The sequence below is a fragment of the Symphalangus syndactylus genome, chromosome 8 (genome assembly GCF_028878055.3).
Source record: "Symphalangus syndactylus isolate Jambi chromosome 8, NHGRI_mSymSyn1-v2.1_pri, whole genome shotgun sequence".
Lineage (NCBI taxonomy): Eukaryota > Metazoa > Chordata > Mammalia > Primates > Hylobatidae > Symphalangus > Symphalangus syndactylus.
The window spans coordinates 116,089,321-116,109,680 of record NC_072430.2 but is presented as its reverse complement, the minus strand read 5'-3'; the positions used below and the strand labels follow the sequence as shown (position 1 = coordinate 116,109,680).

General features: G+C 36.6%; 1 protein-coding gene across 4 annotated transcripts in view; it reads left to right on the top strand.

Moving 5' to 3' along the window:
• The window catches only part of ERBB4 (erb-b2 receptor tyrosine kinase 4), a 1,169,745-nt gene that overhangs the window by 976,806 nt on the left and 172,579 nt on the right, over positions 1–20,360 (top strand). For all 4 annotated transcript variants that reach the window (XM_055290486.2, XM_055290484.2, XM_055290487.2 and 1 more), the window contains one exon: positions 7,309–7,494. In XM_055290486.2, coding sequence (XP_055146461.1) covers positions 7,309–7,494 — 186 coding nt within the window. The remainder of the gene's footprint in view (positions 1–7,308; positions 7,495–20,360) is intronic.

The following is a 20,360-nucleotide window of genomic DNA, read 5'->3' as shown; positions in this document are numbered from 1 at the left end:
TAGAAAAATATAATAAGGATGGAAATTCAGTGTAATCCGGAGTGGAAGAACAAAGAGGGAAAACAGAAAGTAGAATTCTTTCACAATGTAGACTTCTTCAAAAGGTCTTCAATGTGTGGCGGTGTTAGTGACTAAATCTAACATATGGCCATCCAGTGGGTGAATGATGTAGAATAGAGATGGAAAAGTGCTGCCTTCAAAGTTTAGAACAGTCCTAATCTGATTGTTGAAGTCCACAAAAATGATACCAAGGATTGGAAGGGAGTGGTAAGGCTACTGAGCAATGTGGACACATTTAAACTAAAGGCATATTAATTCAGCCTCTCTAATTACTGCTCACCTATTTACCCAAATAAATTATAATTTATTCTAGACATAAAGGAACAGATGCAGATTTCACTTATTATCTTCGTACCATCTGCAGCAAAGCAAGTTAGTAAAAAAAATTATTATGGACCAGTGATTTTATTTCATTTTTCATCATTGTGGCCATCATTATCTTCTTTGCGTTCTTCATCACTAGCCCTCTCACTATCTTTAGGGGCAGCATTTCTTTCAAGCACTCACAAATCTGCTGATGGTTGCACGAAGTGTATTTTTATATGTCTACATTAATTGTCTGTCTTTTCTTTTCCTCTCTCTCTCTCTTTATCTTTCCTATCTCTGATGCAATGAGATTTTCCTGGTTTTCAGCTGGAGGATATTGCATTAATGGTCCGTAGATATAATGAAACAGTTTGGCTGAAGTTAACATTTTTGAAAACAGAATAGCCTATAAGTTTTCACTGGCAATATGGTTTTTTTCTTCCCTTTTGTCTTTGTGAAACCACTAAATAATATGAAAAACTAAAGTGGAAAGAGATAAATATCTGGTGGTTGTGCAAAATGATAGCTGAATATAAAAAAATGGTATTGCTCACTTACTATTGTACAAAAATGTCTTCCCTTCAGGCTGAAATAGAGGTATAGATAATATGTGGCTAGAGACTTGACATACATGCTTCAGAGCTTTTTTATCTATACCTCGGTAGTCCCTTGATGGTTTTTTTAAAAAGGCCTTATTTACACCCAACTTCATTATAAAGAACAATATTTTTGTTTTAGAATTTTTACTGTAGCACCGGTTACATTATTCCCTTCTGTTCAATGAGAAAACTCTTAAACTTACCTGCAAGAAAGAACAATTGTAAAGCAAAAAGGAAAATAAAGACAGAATAATTTTTTTCTGGAAAAATAGATAAGGTCCCTGTCAGGTTGTATTTATTCCCATGGTCTTCAGTGACATTTTCTAGTGACAGCAGCAAAGATTCCAAAATTGCCTCCATAGGTCCCACACAAAGATAGGTAACAGAGGACATTAAGTTTAACACAGTAATTTATTGAAAGCCCACACTCTATAATTAAAATATTGGGATTTTTCCCCTTTTTATCCTACTCATCACTCTAAATAAATTCATATTCCCTTTTCTTTATCTACTCTCCTTTCCTCCAAACCAGCCATCTGCTATTTCCTTTATGGAAAAAAAATGCAACCTACAATTAGTGTCTTGTTCATTTTTCTTCCTTCAAAAAAAGAGAACTATTATGCAAATACTCTGCAATTTGGTTTCAAATACTCTTTGTAGTGTGATGAGCAATTTTTCTTAATAGAAACCCAGCTTTTTTGCCAGGACTTACTAATAGATTTTTAAAAAGAGAACTTCCATGTGACTTTTTTACACCTCTTAATGTGAACTTTTCAAATACAAAAGTAACCCCAAAATCTTTCTTCTACTTTAAATTTTATCATTCTCTTTACCTTAATAAATAACATTTATCCAGTATTGCCCTCAGTAAATCAGAGAGAAATGTTTTATTTGACTTTTTCTGAAAATATAAAGTGATGACAGTTTACCTGTAAGCACAAATGTAGTGTTTGATTTTAGTTGCTCCTCAGGAAGCAAAGCATAATTTGACCCAATTCATGCAGGTAGGGCTAATGTGAGGTGCTTGGGGCTGTCTTGCTAAAAAGATAAAGATTGACACCGTAATGTGCTGATGAAACTGAAGTAAAAAATATGATATTTTTACTGTCATAACAGTACAGTCAGAATAAAAATCCTGAGTGTTTACTGATCCGGCTACTAACAAGTCACATTACCTGGGCCGGTAATCTCATTGAGTTTCGGTTTCCTCATTTTGCAGCTGAGAATTACTTTTGAGTTTGGACTGCTTCATGGGATTATAATAAGGATCAAATAATTATTACATGTTATTACTTTTGCAATGGATTATAGAAGCACACATTCGATGGAGACATCAAGATGTGCTAGAGGGTCTCAACATTTTATATTTCCTAAGTTCCTTTAACAAGGGTACTTGCTAGAAATGGAGATTCCTAAGGTCTTCTTCTAAACCTGAGTATCTGGGAGTGGGGCCACACTTGTAACTGTAAACCTAGGTGACTTTCATATACACAAAAAATTCAGACCCACCAAAAAAGAAATAACATAAGTATAAATTTAATTTGATATCTAATATTTAATTATCTAATTTAATACATAAATATATAATTAAATTAATGATTTAATCTAATGAGATATTTTGCTGATTTGTTGGTATGTGTATATTTTTACATGTGCATGCTATAATCAATGAAAGAATCCTCTGGTTTACACTGTGAATACACTTAATACTAGATTAAATAATAGGTAATAATAGGTCATTTAAGTTGGCTAACATTTTCATCTATACTCTCTTTATAACCACATTGCTTTGCTTTATTTCAAATGTTTACTGAGATACACAACAAGTGAAACCGAATGTTTTCACCTCGTGAATCCATATGAGGCCACATGAATAGTAATAACACAGAGTTCTGGCTCTCTTAATTAGGCAAAACCCCGGCCCCCAAAGCAGTCTCCACAGATATTTTGGAAACTTGTTGGGTGTCTCCTGTTTACCTATAATCTGGCCTTCCAGCTGCAGTCTCCCTGTACAGTGATCTTTCTTACCAGTTCTGATCCCATGTTGAATTCTCTTCTCTCTGAGCCATTGGAGAGGTCCCACTCCTGTTACTGCTGACTGATACCATGTGAGGATGCTTCTGTGGTTTCTACAGTGATCTTTCCTACCAGTTCTGGTCCCTATGTTGAGTTCTCTTCTCTCTGAGCCATTGGAGAGGACCTACTCTTGTTACTGCTGGCTGGTACCATGCGAGGATGCTGAAGTCCTTGCTAGGCGTGATGCCTCAAAGTGCTCCCGGAATTTTGCAGTCCTGGTGGGCTCAGCAAGAAAGCATAGAAACTGGTCTCTGTTCTGTGACTCTTCTTGTTCCCTGGGCTAGCTAGGGAAGACATAATTGAAGTATCTTTTTTACTTGGAAGCCATCTGAAAAACAATGATTTCAGTTTTTGCCACCAAACCTCAGAAACAAAAAGTCCTTTGAGGGAGAGTGACAGCATTTTATCAGCTTACTTCTTTTGTTTGGTCTTCTATCACTGCTTTCTCCAGGCATGTTCCCATGCTGCCCCACTCTTCCTTACTGAAAAAATAAAGTGTTAGCCTTCACAGTAAACCCTTGGCTGGATCTGGGAAGCCCACATACCCCATCAAACACTGAATATTTGTGAATAACTCTTGTAAGGCACAGCTGAACTCAACAGCGGTAAAATAGTAGGGATGGTTAAAGGGGATAATGTCCTCCCAAATAGCTTTAAGGTAATCATAAAAAAGTGAAATTCTTTGACAAGACTAATGAGGAAAGATGCTAGCTACCCTGCTGTCCCTTCCCTGTCCCCATTTTCCACTGCCCAAATCAATCACTTTCAAATTTTTGGAAATTTCTTCTGTTACTTATCTCCATACATTTAAATAATATGCTTGTACTGTGAAGTCTTAATTTTTTCTTTTTAGCCTATGTATCATATGCTAACTTTTTGCAACCAGCAATGGTTATGTACCTTTCACTCCATTCCCATCACCACCTTTCAGAAGGGCATACTCTGTCCCCCCATCTTCCCACAGTTATATGATTTCCGATTATATCAGTATTTCATGTTTACACTATTATGATTATGTAACTATTCCCAGTTGTGCTGTATGGTAAGTATGATTTTCTTTTTAATTATTTGTATTAATTTATGGAGTACAAGTATAATTTTGTTACATACATAGATTGCCTAATGGAGAAGTCAAGACTTTTAGTGTATCCATCACTCAAATAAGATACATTGTACCTATTGAGCAATCTCTCATCATCCACTCCCCTCTCAGCTCCTCACCTTTCTGAGTCTTTCTTGTGCATATCTTTGTGTTTTTTCTCAGGTTAATTTCTTCTTTTTAACTTCAGCTTAGTTTCTATGTACCTAGCACTAATTTGACCTTCATCTCCCACTAGAAAAATAAGTACTTTCTTAATGTATTTTAAGTTCATCAGGCATTCTATCAATTCCATCTTCTTGGGTCACCTTTCCCAGAGCTATTTGTCCTGTTCCAGTTTGGGCTGGTTGCTATTTCCGTTTGTTGTATAGCTTTTATTCTAGAAAATTATTTACTATATTTTTTGTATTTCCATATCTCATGCTTGATGTTTGTTTCTTTGATTTTATGTATTCTTCTAACACCCCCTCCCGTTTTTATGAGCACGTTTACAAAGAAAGGCATAGAAGGTAAATGTATCAAGATTTGGCATGTCCGAACATGTCTGTTGTATGCATTCACTTGGTTGAAATGCTGCTAGGTGTAAAATTCTAGGTTGAAACAAAACTTTGAGAATTTTGAAGTCACAGCTCTATTTAGGAGATGGAATGAAAGAAATGGTCCATATTTTTATCATATGTAAATTTACGCAATACTTCTACTTTCCCCAGAGTACTTCTCTTTCCATTTTGCCTGATAGCCACAGTCCACAGTTCTTTTGGTTTAAGATTTCCTAGAGGTAAAGGGAAGAAGGAGATCTGTAGTCTAAGTGTTTCCTAAATGTACTTTGAAGCAATCCTGCTGAAAACAGTTCTTCTTGCTCTGTTTATGGAGGTTTGTAGTACTACTACTCCTCAGCCTTTGGTATTATACACTATTGGGTTGCTTCTCAGTTTCCCCCCATTAAATTAGGCTTCGGATTGCTTATGTTTACCAAGTTGGCTAACACTGATAAGCCACTTCCTACTTTTACTATTCTATCTTTATTGCCTCCTTTCTGTGATTGTTGGTGTCTGCCTTTTAAAGTTAATTCTTTTTTTGTCAGTATAGTGAAATTGAGAGGAAAGGGAAGTAATTTGTGAATTCAATCTGCCATGCCATCTTAAATGGAAACTCAATATAATTTGTGTCCTCAATTTTTTATTTTGAAATGTTTCAAAGTTATAGAAAATGTTCAAGAGCAATACAATGAACACTGTACCTTCATATAGAAAAACCAACTGATAATCCGTTGCCATATATGTATTACACCCTCTATGTGTATGTGCATTTGTGTGTATATATGTGTATAGACACATCAAAAACACAGATATGTATACATATATTATCTCTCTCCCTCCCTGTGTGAGTAAACTGTTTGAAAGTAAATTGCACACAGATATGTATACATATATTATCTCTCTCCCTCCCTGTGTGAGTAAACTGTTTGAAAGTAAATTGCAGACACAAGATAGTTCATCCATAAAGACTTCAGGATCTTCTAAGATCAAAGAATACTATTTTACATAGCTGCAATACCGTTACCACTCTCAAATATTTAACATTGATATAATATTACATGATATATAGTCCCTATTTTTTTTTTTTTTTTTTTTTGAGACGGAGTCTTGCTCTGTCTCCCAGGCGGGAGTGCAATGGCGCAATCTCGGCTCACTGCAAGCTCCGCCTCCTGGGTTCATGCCATTCTCCTGCCTCAGCCTCCCGAGAAGCTGGGACTACAGGCGCCCGCCAACACGTCCGGCTAATTTTTTGTATTTTTAGTAGAGATGGGGTTTCACTGTGTTAGCCAGGATGGTCTCGATCTCCTGACCTCGTGATCCGCCCGCCTCGGCCTCCCAAAGTGCTGAGATTACAGGCTTGAGCCACCGCGCCCGGCCATATAGTCCCTATTTAGATTTCCTCAGTTGTCCCAAGAATGTTTTATATATGTTTTTATCCAAGAGCCAAAGATGCAACATTGCCCTATTTCTGTAATAAATGTTAGTTTGAACAAGATACCCTTCTTTTACGTTTCTCCTAATATTGACATTTTAAATAAATACAGGCCAGTTTCTTTGCAGAATGTCCTACAATATGGATTTGTCTGATTTTTTCCTCATGATTAGATTAAAATTAAATATTATTGACAAGAATACTATGTAGGTGATATTACATAGCTTTTCAAAAGCAAAAATTTGCTATTGTTTTCGTAGGAGATGAACAATATCTTATTGGCTTTCATAATATAAAAGCACATATCAAACCGTAACAAAGTACATACACATTTATTTTATGGTTATGTCTATTTCAAATTACAATAAAGAGTCTTATAATAACTTTTTATTAGAAGCTAACTGATATGCACTACATAACCATCATATGTCCACTTTTATCCCCATTAAGCAGCGGTGCCTTTATGATTCTGATGCAAAATTATAACTCAGTTTTCTCATTTTATGAAATATAAAAGTTGGAGTAGTCAAATTTTTATAGTCTCAGCTCTCAAATTTTATGAATCTATGAATAAGACATCACTTATAATTTTGAAAATGAAATAAATTTGAGGAAAGGTAAAATTATGAAACAAAATATCTTATTAAAATGTTTATTATCTTATATAAATTGACAATAGACATATTACTTGTAACTATCTACATTTCCATATTTACGATTTATACATGACACCATTGTAAGCTGTCCAACTCTACACCAATAATGAGTGACTTCAAAGTTCAGCTCACATTACTCTACCTGAAACTAACTAAATTTGTATACATTATTTTACCAGAGCAAAGGTCAAAGGTTAAAAATCCATAATATAAACTGGAATTCATTTTGATTTACTTGGCAATAAATAAAATCTCATATTGCTCATATTACAAAGGAGAAAATACTGCTATTAATTGTGTAGGCAGTTATTGTATAACAGCTTCCATGTTAATGCATGTAGAGACTTTGTTGTTTGTTTAATTTTATTGAATTAAATCACTTTAAAGATATAATAACTGAAATTATATCTTTTCATTTTCATTCATTCCATTGAGTAAGAGTACATTTTAAAACAACATCAGCACCATTAGTACAATGCAAGTAACTCTAAATCTAAGAAAATTTGAGTTGAAATGATGGTATTGCATTTTTTTCTTACAGGAAGCTCTGATCATGGCAAGTATGGATCATCCACACCTAGTCCGGTTGCTGGGTGTGTGTCTGAGCCCAACCATCCAGCTGGTTACTCAACTTATGCCCCATGGCTGCCTGTTGGAGTATGTCCACGAGCACAAGGATAACATTGGATCACAACTGCTGCTTAACTGGTGTGTCCAGATAGCTAAGGTAAGTACCTGTCAATTTCTATGGAAATTACATTTTTAGGTTAATATTTCCTAACCTGCAACAGTTTTCTTATTGAAAATATGTCAAGTCTTCCCATTTAAATAAAATAAAGTATATTTGCTACATTGAAAGATAAATAACAGAGAGGTACTTTTAGGTAAACTACAGATTAAATGCATGATATATATTTTTAGATTATTGCGTTGTATCATTTTTATTGAATTGACTAGATGCCAAAACAAATAGCTTGCTAGTCAGGGGGAGGAATTGTTATACTGGATTTGTTTGGCTTATTTGTTTCGGTATAGTCTAGTTAACTAATAAAACCCAAGAAAGAAAGGGTTGAATGTCTGAATTTGTTCATATTTAGACGATTTTTAAAAATAGCCTGTATGTTTAACTCTCAGTATTACAAATGAGCAAAGTCTAAATATATTCTTAGTCTTTTTGATGATTTTCAATTGGTTTTTAATGGTTGAGAGTTTTAGTCTTACGCAAAGGCTTAGGCATGTCACATATATAAGGGCAGTGGTCTGGGGTGATGGGGGAGGTGGGTCTGTGGTTACAGAGAGCATCTGCTAGTTTCTAGGGGACTGTGATTTGGGGAATATTACTAGAGTTATCTGATCTTTTAATTTTTTTAAGAGTGGCCAGAATTCTGGATTTTTTGTGATTTCCCAAATTTAAATCTTAATTTTTGAAACACTTTGGAGTCTAAACAAAGCATTCTTGTCATGCTGTCTGCTAGTGTGCAACTTCTAGTATACATTCTAAATGTTCGAAGCAAATATTTATGATTATCTGTGCCAGATATCTTTCTTGATAATTTTCTATTTCTAGAGAAATAGGTCAATGATGAGTTTTAATTATGTCAATTCTTAGTTACATCAAAATATGACCCGAAGTCTTTTAAGATTCCATAGATATTTGTATCTATACATTTGTACAATATAAATGCCAAAATAATAACATAGTGGTTTTGGCCTTTTTTTAATAATCTAATAATGAATAAAAGCACATTATAGAAAAAAGAAATTTGACATAATTACTGAAATTTAAACCAAAAAATTTATTTGACAGAACAGCTCAGCTTAGTTCTATACCCATAACTCTCAGTAGAGTTTCCTTATGGACTATGTATTATGATTTTGTGACTGTTATGTAATAACTGCAACTGTGAGGATTCTTTATGGCAATGAAGTTTGAAATATAACACTTCAGAAATGGATTTATCTAAGAACTTCTATAATTTATAGGGCGAGTTAAATATGCAATAGAATTTATCAAATCATTCTAGGACTATAAATGAAAACAAAGCTAAGCTTCAGGCCAGGTGTGATGGCTCACGCCTGTAATCCCAGCACTTTGGGAGGCCGAGGCAGGTGGATCACCTGACGTCAGGAGTTTGAGACCAGCCTGACCAACATGGAGAAACTCCATCTCTACTAAAAATACAAAATTAGCTGGGCATGGTGGTGCATGCCTATAATCCCAGCTACTCAGGAGGCTGAGGTAGAAGAATTGCTTGTACCTGGGAGGCTGAGGTTGTGCTGAGCCGAGATCACACCACTGCACTCCAGCCTGGGCAACAAGAGGGAAACTCCATCTCAAAAAAAAAAAAAAAAAAAAAAAAAGGCTAAGCTTCAAATTTGTTAGTGCTCTCTGTATTTTCTGCTGTGGTCTCTACAATTTAGGTTTTGTCCCTAAGGTTTATGTTATTAATATATCATTTATATGACATTGTATACTCGAATAAGAGAAACTACTTTGAGTTTCCTGAATAATCAGTTTTATACCTTTTTGCCTTTGCAAATGCCATCCCCTAAGCTTAGAAGTCTTCTCTTGGCTTCTTGGTTCATGCTGCATGATCTTATTCATCCATCAAGCCTGTTTGGGCATCCTCCATTTATGGAGTCTTTCCTAGTGAACCCTTCTCTGCAGCCAGAAATAATTATTTTCTTTTTCGTATTAATTTTGGTAGTTGATATCTTCAACACATTTATATTATGTAAATGTCATACTAGACATTTACTATGTGTCTGTCTATATGGTAAGCTTATTTAGTCATTAATCTTCAACAGATACTGTTGGGCTCTTATCATGTTTCAGATACAATGCTGACTGAGGTATGTAGGAGTAAACAATGCAGATATGGGCCTGGTTCTCTCTGTGCACCCTAATGGATTGAACAGACATTCAACAAATGAAAGACTTAACTATAGGATTGAATACCGTGGTTCAGATTTTAAAGAAAGCCAACTACTAGGGAGACTTAAGAGAAGATGCTGAGTCCTGAGGGAGAAGGCTTCAGCTATGAGAATAATATTTAGGCAAAAGAAAGATCACACAGGGCTCTACAGATGTGGTGATCAAGAGACTTATCATCCAAGTGGAATAATTTTAGGCATGAAAGGAGACTGTATTACTAGTTATGCCAGGACAACAGGCACAGAAAAGTCCTAAACAGAACATGTCATATGGTTACCCAGTATAGCAAGAAAAATTTGAATTTTGTTTTAAGTGCTGTAGGTAGTTACTGAAGTATTTTAACATGCAATTGACATAATCTCATTTATATTCTAAATAGATCATGCAGTCTATGTATGGAGGTTAGATTGAGGCGATATAAGAATGAAAATGGGCCGGGCACGGTGGCTCACGCCTGTAATCCCAGCACTTTGGGAGGCCGAGGCGGGCAGATCACGAGGTCAGCAGATCGAGACCATCCTGGCTAACACGGTGAAACCCCGTCTCTACTAAAAATACAAAAAAAATTAGCTGGGCGAGGTGGTGGGCGCCTGTAGTCCCAGCTACTCAGGAGGCTGAGGCAGCAGAATGGCGTGAACCCCCGGAGGGCGGAGCCTGCAGTGAGCCAGGATCGCGCCACTGCACTCCAGCCTGGGCGACAGCAAGACTCTGTCTCAAAAAAAAAAAAAAAAAAAAAAAAAGAATGAAAATAAAGATACTAATAAGGAGTCTGGAGGCAATGCCAATAAGGAGAAGTAGATGGAATTAAGATATATTTGGGGGGCAAAATTTAAGGTATTCAGTTATTGATTAGCTATGGGTGGTGAGGGAGGGGAGTACGGTGAGATCATTTCCTGAGGTGGTGAAGGATGGGGGATGAACATTTGTAGGAAAAAATCAGGAGTTCAGTTTCAGACTTGGCACACTGGAAAAGTTTATAGAACATGAAACTGGGAATGTTAATGAGGTAGTTAAATTTGGTCAGTACTGTGCATATACATTTAGGAATTATAGATATTTAAATATATGGAAGGATGAAGGATTACCTTGAGACTGACTATATCTGATTCTTATTTATTTCTGGAATCTAAAATTGGATCTTACATATAGTTAGCCATTCAATAAATATATAGTAATTATTTTTAACCCAAAAAAATAACAAAATCTACCCTTAAGCAGGGAGTCCTTCCTTTATGATTTTTTTCTACTTTGGGAGCAGAATTGTGTAGTGGCAACACTGTGTTTATATGTTGGTGCCTACTTTTCAGTTTTGTGAGTTTGTATTGTTTAGCCTCTGAATTCTTGTTTCTCATTGTATATAGTGGTATTAATAATTACTATATTTTTTTCTCATCTGCAAAAAGAACGTAATAAATGGTATCTACCTGTGGTAGGTTGAATAATATCCTACCCTCAAAGATGCTAATACATTCTATCCCCAGAATCTGTGAATGTTGCTTTACATGTTAAAAGGGACTTTGCAGATATAATTAAATTAAGGATCTTGAGATGAGATTATCCTGGATTACCCAGATCGGCCCATTGTAGTCACAGGAGTCTTTGTAAGTGGGAGGCAGAAGGATCAGAGCAAGAGACAGAAGAGGTAAGAACAGATCACAGCTGAGCAGTGCACCTTGAAGATGGAGGAAGGGACCATGCGTTGAGGAATGTAGGCACCTCTAGAAGCTGGAAATGATAAGGAAACAGACTCTCTTAGAATCTCCAGAAGAAATACAGGCCTCCCTGTACCTTGATTTTATAGCCTGGTGAAACTGATTGTGGACTTCCAACCTACAGAGCTGTAAGAGAATAAATTTGCATTGTTTTCAGCCACCTTTCACCCTAAGGTAGGCCCCAGTGTGTGTTTCCATGTATCCATGCGTTCTCATCATTTAGCTCCCCCGTATATGTGCTAACAAGTGGTATTTGATTTTCTGTTCCTTGTTAGTTTGCTAAGGATAATGGCCTCCAGCTCCATCCATGTTCCTGCAAAGGATATGATCTTGTTCATTTTATGGCTGCATGGTATTCCAAGGTATATATGTACCACGTTTTCTTTATCCAGTCTACCATTGATGGGCATTTAGGTTGATTCTGTGTTTTTGCTATTGGGAATACTGCTGCAATGAACAGACGTGTGCATGTGTCTTTATAACAGAGTTATTTATATCCCTGTGGGTATATACCCAGGAAGGTGATTGCTGGGTGGAATGGTACTTTTGTTTTTAGCTCCTTGAGGAATTGCTAGACTGCTTTTCATAGTGGTTGAACTAATTTATGCTCCCACCATACAACAATGTATAAGTGTTCCTTTTTTCTCCACAACCTCACCAGCATTCTGACTGATGTGAAATGGTATCTCTTTGTGGTTTTGATTTGCATTTCTCTAATGATCAGTGATGTTGAGCTTTTTTTCATATGCTTGTTGGTTGCATGTACAACTTCTTTTGAAAAGTGTCTGTTCATGTCTTTGCCCACTTTTTAATGGGGTTCTTTTTTTCTTGTCTATTTGTTTAAGTTCCATATAGATGCTAGATATTAGATCTTTGTTGAATGCATAGTTTGCAAAAATTTTCTCCCTTTCTGTAAGTTGTCTTTTCACTCTGTGAATAGTTTCTTTTGCAGTGAAGAAGCTCTTTGATTTAATTAGTTCTCACTTGTCAATTTTCGTTTTTGTTGCAGTTCCTTTTGGTATCTTCATCATGAAATCTTTACCCATGCCTATGTCCTGAATGGTATGGCCTATGTTGTCTTCCATGGTTTTTATAGTTTTGGGTTTTACATTTCAATCTTTAATTTATCTGGAGTTGATTTTTGTATATGGTGTAAGGAAGGGGTCCGGTTTCAATCTTCTCCATATGGCTAGGCAGTTGTTAAACAGGAAATCTTTTCCCCATTGCTTGTTTTTTGTCAGGTTTGTCAAAGATCAGATAGTTGAAGGTGTGCAGCCTTATTTCTGGGTTCGTTCTTCTATTCCATTGGTCTGTGTGTCTGTTTTTGTACCAGTACCATTCTGTGTTGGATACCATAGCCCTGTAGTATAGCTTGAAGATGAGTAACATGATGCCTCCAGCTTTGTTCTTTTTGCTTAGGATTGCTTTGGCTATTCAGGCTCTTTTTTGGTTTCATATGAATTTTAAAATCGTTTTCTTTAGTTCTGTGAAGAACGTCAATATTTTCTTGGTCTTGAATTTCATTTTTATTGCACTGTGATCTGACAGAGTGGTTGTTATGGTTTCAGTTCTTTTGCGTTTGCTGAGGAGTATTTATGCGCAATTATGTGGTTGATTTTAGAGTATGTACCATGTGGCAATGAGGTGAATGTATATTCTGTACCCCATAAGTATGTACACCTATGTACCCGCAAAAAGTTTAAAAGATAAAAAATAATTTTATTTTTCTTAAAAAAAGAAGAAAGTATATTCTATTGTTTTTGGTGGAGAATTCTGTAGATTTCTATTAGATTCATTTAATCTAGTGCTGAATTTAGGTCCTGAAGACCTTTGTTAATTTTTTTGTCTCAATGATTTGTCTGATAATGTCAGTGGGATATTGAAGTTTCCCGCTATTATTGTGCGGGAGTCTAAATATCTTTGAATGTCTCTAAGCACTTGCTTTATGAATCTAAGTGTGCCTGTATTGCACACATATATATTTAGGAGAGTTAGATCTTCTTGTTGAATTGAACACTTTACCATTATGTAATGCCCCTTTTTGTCTTTTTTGATCTTTTTTGGTTTAAAGTCTATTTTTTCTGAAATTAGAATTGCAACCCCTATTTTTTTCTGTTTTCCATTTGCTTGGCAGATTTTTCTCTATCTTTTTATTTTGAGCCTATTGTTGTCATTGCATGTAGTTGGGTCTCTTGAAGACAGCATACTAGTAGGTCTTAGTTGCCACTTTGTGCCTTTATCCAGCTTGCCACTCTGTGCCTTTAAATGGAGCATTTAGCCCATTTATGTTCAAGATTAATATTGAAATGTGTGGATTTGATCCTGTCATCGTGATGTTAGCTGGTTATCATGCAGACTTGTTTGTGTGGTTGCTTTATAGTGTCACTGATCTGTGTACTTCAGTGTGTTTCTGTGACTGGTAATGGTCTTTCTTTTCCACATTTAGTGCTTCCTTCAGGAGCTCTTGTAAGGCAGGTCTGATGGTTACAAATTACTTCAACATCTGCTTGTCTGAGAAAGATCTTATTTCTCCTTTGCTTATGAAGCTTAGTTTCCCTGGATATGAAATACTTGGTTGGAATTTCTCTTCTTTAAGAATGTTGAATGTTGGCACTGAATCTCTTCTGGCTTTTAGGGTTTCTGCTGAGAGGTCCACTGTTAGTCTGATGGGCTTCCTTATAAGGAAGTATTTTGTAAAATATTTTCATTTGTATTGTAAGTTTTCTTTCCATTCTTCCATTAGTTCATCATTCTATAACATTTTATGTGATAGAAAACACAAACTTAAACACCAAAATTGTTTGTTTCTTGTAGGCAGTCATGCTCCCTCTGCATGTGCTTTCTTTGGACTTGACTGAATTTGGTAAGCAGAGCAGTCCATGTTGTTATTTCATGCTCATATAATACCATATGCCTTCTTGATGCTTTATGAATCCAGGATACTAGGAAATCATGAAAATTTCTTCTTTTATAGTTATTGTTAATAAGTTGGGCAAGCAGTTTTGAAAAGACAATTTAGCAGATTCTGAATAGTGTATGTGAGGTGTTTTTGTTTTTGTTTAACTCAGATATTAATTTAATATGAGACAAAAAGTAGGCTGTTGCCCAAAGCAAACATCCTTAACTGACCCTACCATGTATGGATTCAGCTTTGATTATTCAACAAAATCATGACTGATTGCTGTGGTCTGGGAGTGACCATAAGGACTGTTTTCTCTACACAAAGTCAGGAGTTGAATACCAACCTTTATTTGCACTTGGGTTCCAGTTAAAAGCCACCTTAGACAGTGTAGCAAAGTGGAAAACAGCACAGATCCTGGGACCAAGGTTCCATCACAAGCATATGAACTGTGTGACAACAGGCAGACAGTACCTGCAGTGTCTACAGGAAAGTGGGGCAAGCATCACTCCAGCTTCTAGCAGCTCTACAGCTGCCTGTACCTGCAGGCCCTCCTAGGCCCACTTCCTCTCCAGCACTGCGTGTGCTCTGTGGTTGGGCATGTGTGGCTCTGGGTCCAGAGCTGCATTGGAATAACATTGACAATGAATAAGCCCATGTAGATCAAGTGTGTATTACACACCTGGCGTATCCTTGGTGCTTTATGTACATTGTGTTGTTAAATCTTTACTGAAACTCTGGCAGATATGGCTCATTATTTCCCCAGTTTATAGATGAGGAAAATGGGAAGTTAAGTCCAAAAGGACACACAAATATATTGAAATGCCTGAGTGCTATACCAGATAACTCTGACTCCTGAGCCAGGTCTCCAAACCACTCTGCATTCTTTCCTCTCCGTACACACGCACATCACTGCAGCTTAAAGTGACCTGCCTTCAACGGCACTCTGGAATCAGAGGACTGAAGGGGAGCATACCATTTTATCTGTAGTTGTGTCTCATCATTAATTCCCTAAGAGAAAAACTTCTATCATGAATAATACTTGTTATTGTCTTCATGAGAACATGTTTTATCATTAATATCTATGCTGCATTTTCAGGAGAAAGTGCTAGATAAATATTTGTGGAGGAACTTCTTCAAGCAAGAAAGTTTAACTATTGAAATAAAGCAAACTCAAAACAATTCTGGGAGCTACTATGGGTCATAGATACTAATTACAAGTGACACTGTAAAATAAGAATTTAAAATGTGTGGTCTGGTACTAGTTTGTGTTTAGCCTACAGATTCTGGGTTCAAATCTCATCTCTATCACTTACTAACTGTGTGAACTTTAATAAGTTAGTTAATCTCTCTGTGCTCTTGAAAAGGGGGATAACAGTATTACCTATTTTGTAGGGTAATTTTAAGGATAAGATGATATTTGTAATGTGCTAAGCTTACTGTTTGGCATAAAGTAAAAATGTAAACTATGTGTTATTTTGGATAATATCGGAAATCACTACAATAAGGACAGACATATGTTTATAGTTAGAATACCCTAATTATGACATTTAAAAAATACCATCATTTAAAAATATGACTTTTAAAATTTCAGATAGAAAATATTTAGCATTTGTTTATAGGTCATACCAGGCTGAGGAGAGCAGGGAATCTCATGTTTAATACTCAATATTTTTGGCCTTTGGAACAAGGAACCTGAGTCTCTCATCCACATATGCTTTTCTACACAGGTTCCTAGGATGCTTGTGCTCTTATCTTGGCTTCTAATTTTTATTTTTTATTTATTTTTTTTTTATTTTATTTTATTTTTTTTTTTTTGAGACGGAGTCTTGCTCTTTCATCCAGGCTGGAGTGCAGTGGCGCGTTCTCGGCTCACTGCAGGCTCCGCCCCCCGGGGTTCACGCCATTCTCCTGCCTCAGCCTCCCGAGTAGCTGGGACTACAGGCGCCTGCCACCTCGCCCGGCTAATTTTTTGTATTTTTAGTAGAGACGGGGTTTCACCGTGTTAGCCAGGATGGTCTCGATCTCCTGACCTCGTGATCTGTCCGCCTCGGCCTCCCAAAGTGCTGGGATTACAGGCGTGAGCCACCGCGCCTGGCCTGGCTTCTAATTTTTATGTTAAAAATTGTATTATAGGGCTGGGCGTGGTGGCTCATGCCTATAATCTCAGCATTTTGGGAGGCCAAGGTGGGTGAATCACCTGAGGTCGGAAGTTCGAGACTAGCCTGGCCAACACGGTGAAAACCCGTCTCTACTAAAAATACAAAAATTAGGGGCCGGGCGCGGTGGCTCACGCTTGTAATCCCAGCACTTTGGGAGGCCGAGGCGGGCGGATCACGAGGTCAGGAAATCGAGACCACGGTGAAACCCCGTCTCTACTAAAAAATACAAAAAATTAGCCGGGCGTGGCGGCGGGCGCCTGTAGTCCCAGCTACTCGGAGAGGCTGAGGCAGGAGAATGGCGTGAACCTGGGAGGCGGAGCTTGCAGTGAGCCGAGATTGCGCCACTGCACTCCAGCCTGGGCCTGGGCGACAGAGCGAGACTCTGTCTCAAAAAAAAAAAAAAAAAAAATTAGCCGGGCATGGTGGTGGGTGCCTGTAATCCCAACTACTCAGGAGGCTGAGGCAGGAGAATCACTTGAACATGGGAGGTGGAGGTTGCAGTGAGCCGAGATCATGCCACTGCACTCCAGTCGGGGTGACAGAGTGAGACTCCATCTCAAAAAATAAAAAATAAAAAAGTATTGTTTGTAATATTGAAAAGGTGAAACCACCAGTGAACTGGCAAAGAACTGAGCTCAGGGGAAATTCTTAAGACAATCTATTACTGAAGAGGAGCAAAGAAAAAATTCTAACTTTTCAGTCTCAAGCTAGAAAAGGTTAATATTGGTTTGACTTACTATTCCTGCAAAAATTTTAGTTTCTGACTTTGTTCTAAGGAAACTATCATTTGTAGCTTTTTTATGATACATATATCACTGGTGCTGTATTTGTAAAGCCTGAATACTGAGTATAGGCCACTATTACTTTTCAAAATCCTAAAACCTTCCTCAGAACTTTGCTGGCCTATTTACCTTGTCAGATTTTTTTTCCGGTGCTCTAATTGATTTGCAGTTAAACTCAGATGTAAGGTTCCAAGGGCTTTCTTTTTTTTTTGGTGTTTTGCCATTGAAACTAGTTGAAAGGGTGATTCTAAAAATATGTCAGTGGTCCCTTGTACCCTTCAAGATGATTCACAGATTACCTGATTAAGTTGTATACTCAACTTAAACTTCTTCCAAAAAAAATTTTTAAAAATTTATTCAATATTTTTAAGAATTAAAATTAACCTAGTGTGTCTAGCCAAAATAATTTAGATTCTGCCTATAAATACTTTTTCAGTGTATTTTTGCAAGCAGACTGATTCTAGCATTTATATTTTCAGAGAATATTAGTACTGTTTCAAAGTTTAGTGTAATTTGGGACCAGTTTAATAGATTTTCTCAATTTTTTTTTCATTTCCAACTCTACGTTATCACCAAATTACTTTGAATATCCATGTCATATTTCTAATTGGAGCTAATAAAACCTGATTATTTTTGTGGTCCGGGGACAGGTATCTGTGGGCTTTACTTTTCTTTACTATTGGTGGCAGAGTGGGAGTTAGTGGAAGGGGCAAATGGGAGAGAAGAACCTCTTTCATATTAAAAACGTGGTTCACAATGATTGGAAAGAGAGCAGGTTCTTGTGTTAAGAAATGAATTCCTCTTCTGTGACAGATGTGAAACCTTAAGGCTTGAATATGTTACACGAGCAGAGCCTTCATTTACCTTCTTTCTTTCCTCTTTTCCATTTTTCTCTAGTAGTAACTATGGAGTGACAAGAAACTTAATTTCTTACTCAATCCAGCCATTTCCTTCTGCATGAATTAAAATTAAATTCATATATGAATGTCTGATGTCATTTAAGTGCTTGAACTGGGTGCTGACATTTCTAGTTTAGTTCTGGTCAATACCAGATGCTATGTGTAGATATGGCCTCAGTCGTATGCATGTATATGCTAATTATAGAAATTAAAAAAAAAATAGTCTAGAGAAGAGAAATAACCCTACTAACATCATAGAAAACATAAAATTGGCACTTATTAATATATTTAGTCATGTAATAGAGACATTTAATACTGTTTGGAAGTTTGTGAATACCAATTGGTTGAATGGATTCCTTGGGTATATTTGGACACAGAAAAATTTTTATATTTTATAAAGGCATGATAAAAGATAAATATTAAAATTACAAATCACAGTATTAGTGGCATAGCTAAACTCCCTTTAATGACAATACACCCTTAAAATAAAAATAAATTTATTGTAATTATATAATCACATTTTGGAAAAAAAAAGGTGATAGCTTATTATTTATCATTTTTACTGTGATCATTTAAATTTGAATACACTATATAGTGTGATTAATTGTCATTAGATCTTTTGTGTATGTCAGTGGCATGAATCTAACTTGATGGTAAGATTTTATTCACAGTAAATACCTTCAGTGACTCTCCTAGGGTCACACTGCATACTAGTCTAAGGAAGGAGAACTAAACTCAGAAACATGGACAAGTCGTTGATTATTTTATGGAGATACAGTGTTTAATTTTTTTTAATAAAAAGCCAGCCTGAGGTGGGAGGATCACTTCAGCCGGTGAGGCACAGATTGCAGTGAGCTGTGTGATTGCACCACTGCACTCCAGCCTGGGCGACAGAGTGAGACCCTGTCCCCCCACAAAAAAGGTGGAGCGGGGGGAACCTAATAATGGAATTCTTGCAGTGTCTTGATGTATTTCTTAGGACATGTCATAATTAGAGATTTGAGAATTGAATCCCAAAGGAAAATTATCTACAGCCGTGATCTAACCAGGAACAATTAATTGATTAATTTAAAAATCATATTAAGTGTATTGCTTTCTAGAGAGAAACAGAACCAATAAAATGCGTGTATATAGATATATGTATTCCTATATACATTTATTCTAAGAAATATATGTATATGAATGTATATATGTTCTAAGGAATGAGCTCATGAGATTATGGAGGCTGACGGGTCCCAAAATAAGCAACTGGCAAGCTTGGAGACCCAGGAAAGCCAGAAGCCGAAAGACAAGTCTTCTCCACACAAATTTTCCTCGTCATTTCCTCTTTCCTCATGTTAATCAGAAATAAGTATGGTCAGATATATCAAATGTAAGGAAGAGTACATTATTTATTTTTTAATTAGAATTATTCTATAGTATCAGAGTAGAATGGTGGCTATCAGGGGCTTTGGGTTAGAAGAAAAGAGCTGTTGATCAAACTTGCAGTTATATGATGAATAAATGTACAGACTTAAGGTACAGAAGGGTGACTATTGCTAATAATGATGTGCTGTATATTTGGAAATTGCTAAGAGAGTAAATCTCAATGTTCTTACTATACACATACACAAAAATGGTAACTAGGGTGAGGTGAAGGATATGTTTGTTAGCTTAATGGTTGTCATCATTTCACAATGCATACATATATCAAAACATCTGGTTGTACATTTTAAATACATACAATTTCTATTTGTCAATCATACCCCAATAAAGCTGGGGAAAAATTATTCTGGCTTGGCGAGCACCTATTAGAATTGGCTTGAAGTTCCACTTTATCATGTATAAGGAAGTCCCGACGGCGTTCTTTCTAGAGATACTGAAGAACCTGAAGAGGCATACAAAGTGCTGAGCAAACAGGAGCAGGGATTCCATTTTTCTGAATTTTGTCGTTGGCTCATAAAGGTGCTGCTTGTTCATCCCCATCACAGCAGAACCCTCCAGTCTCTCAGTCAGGCATGCACAATTATCTAGCTTCCAAATAGTTGTCTTCTTCTCTATTTTATTTGACACATAAGTGTTTATTGCTCAGGAATCTGAAATCTGCTGGTGGTCTGCTGGGTGGCTCTGGGATTTTTCCTTGGGCTCACTTACATGTCAGAGGTATAGGTTTTCTATCAGCTGAACTAGACTGGGGTGACTAGGGTGATGAGGCTCTTTGCCAC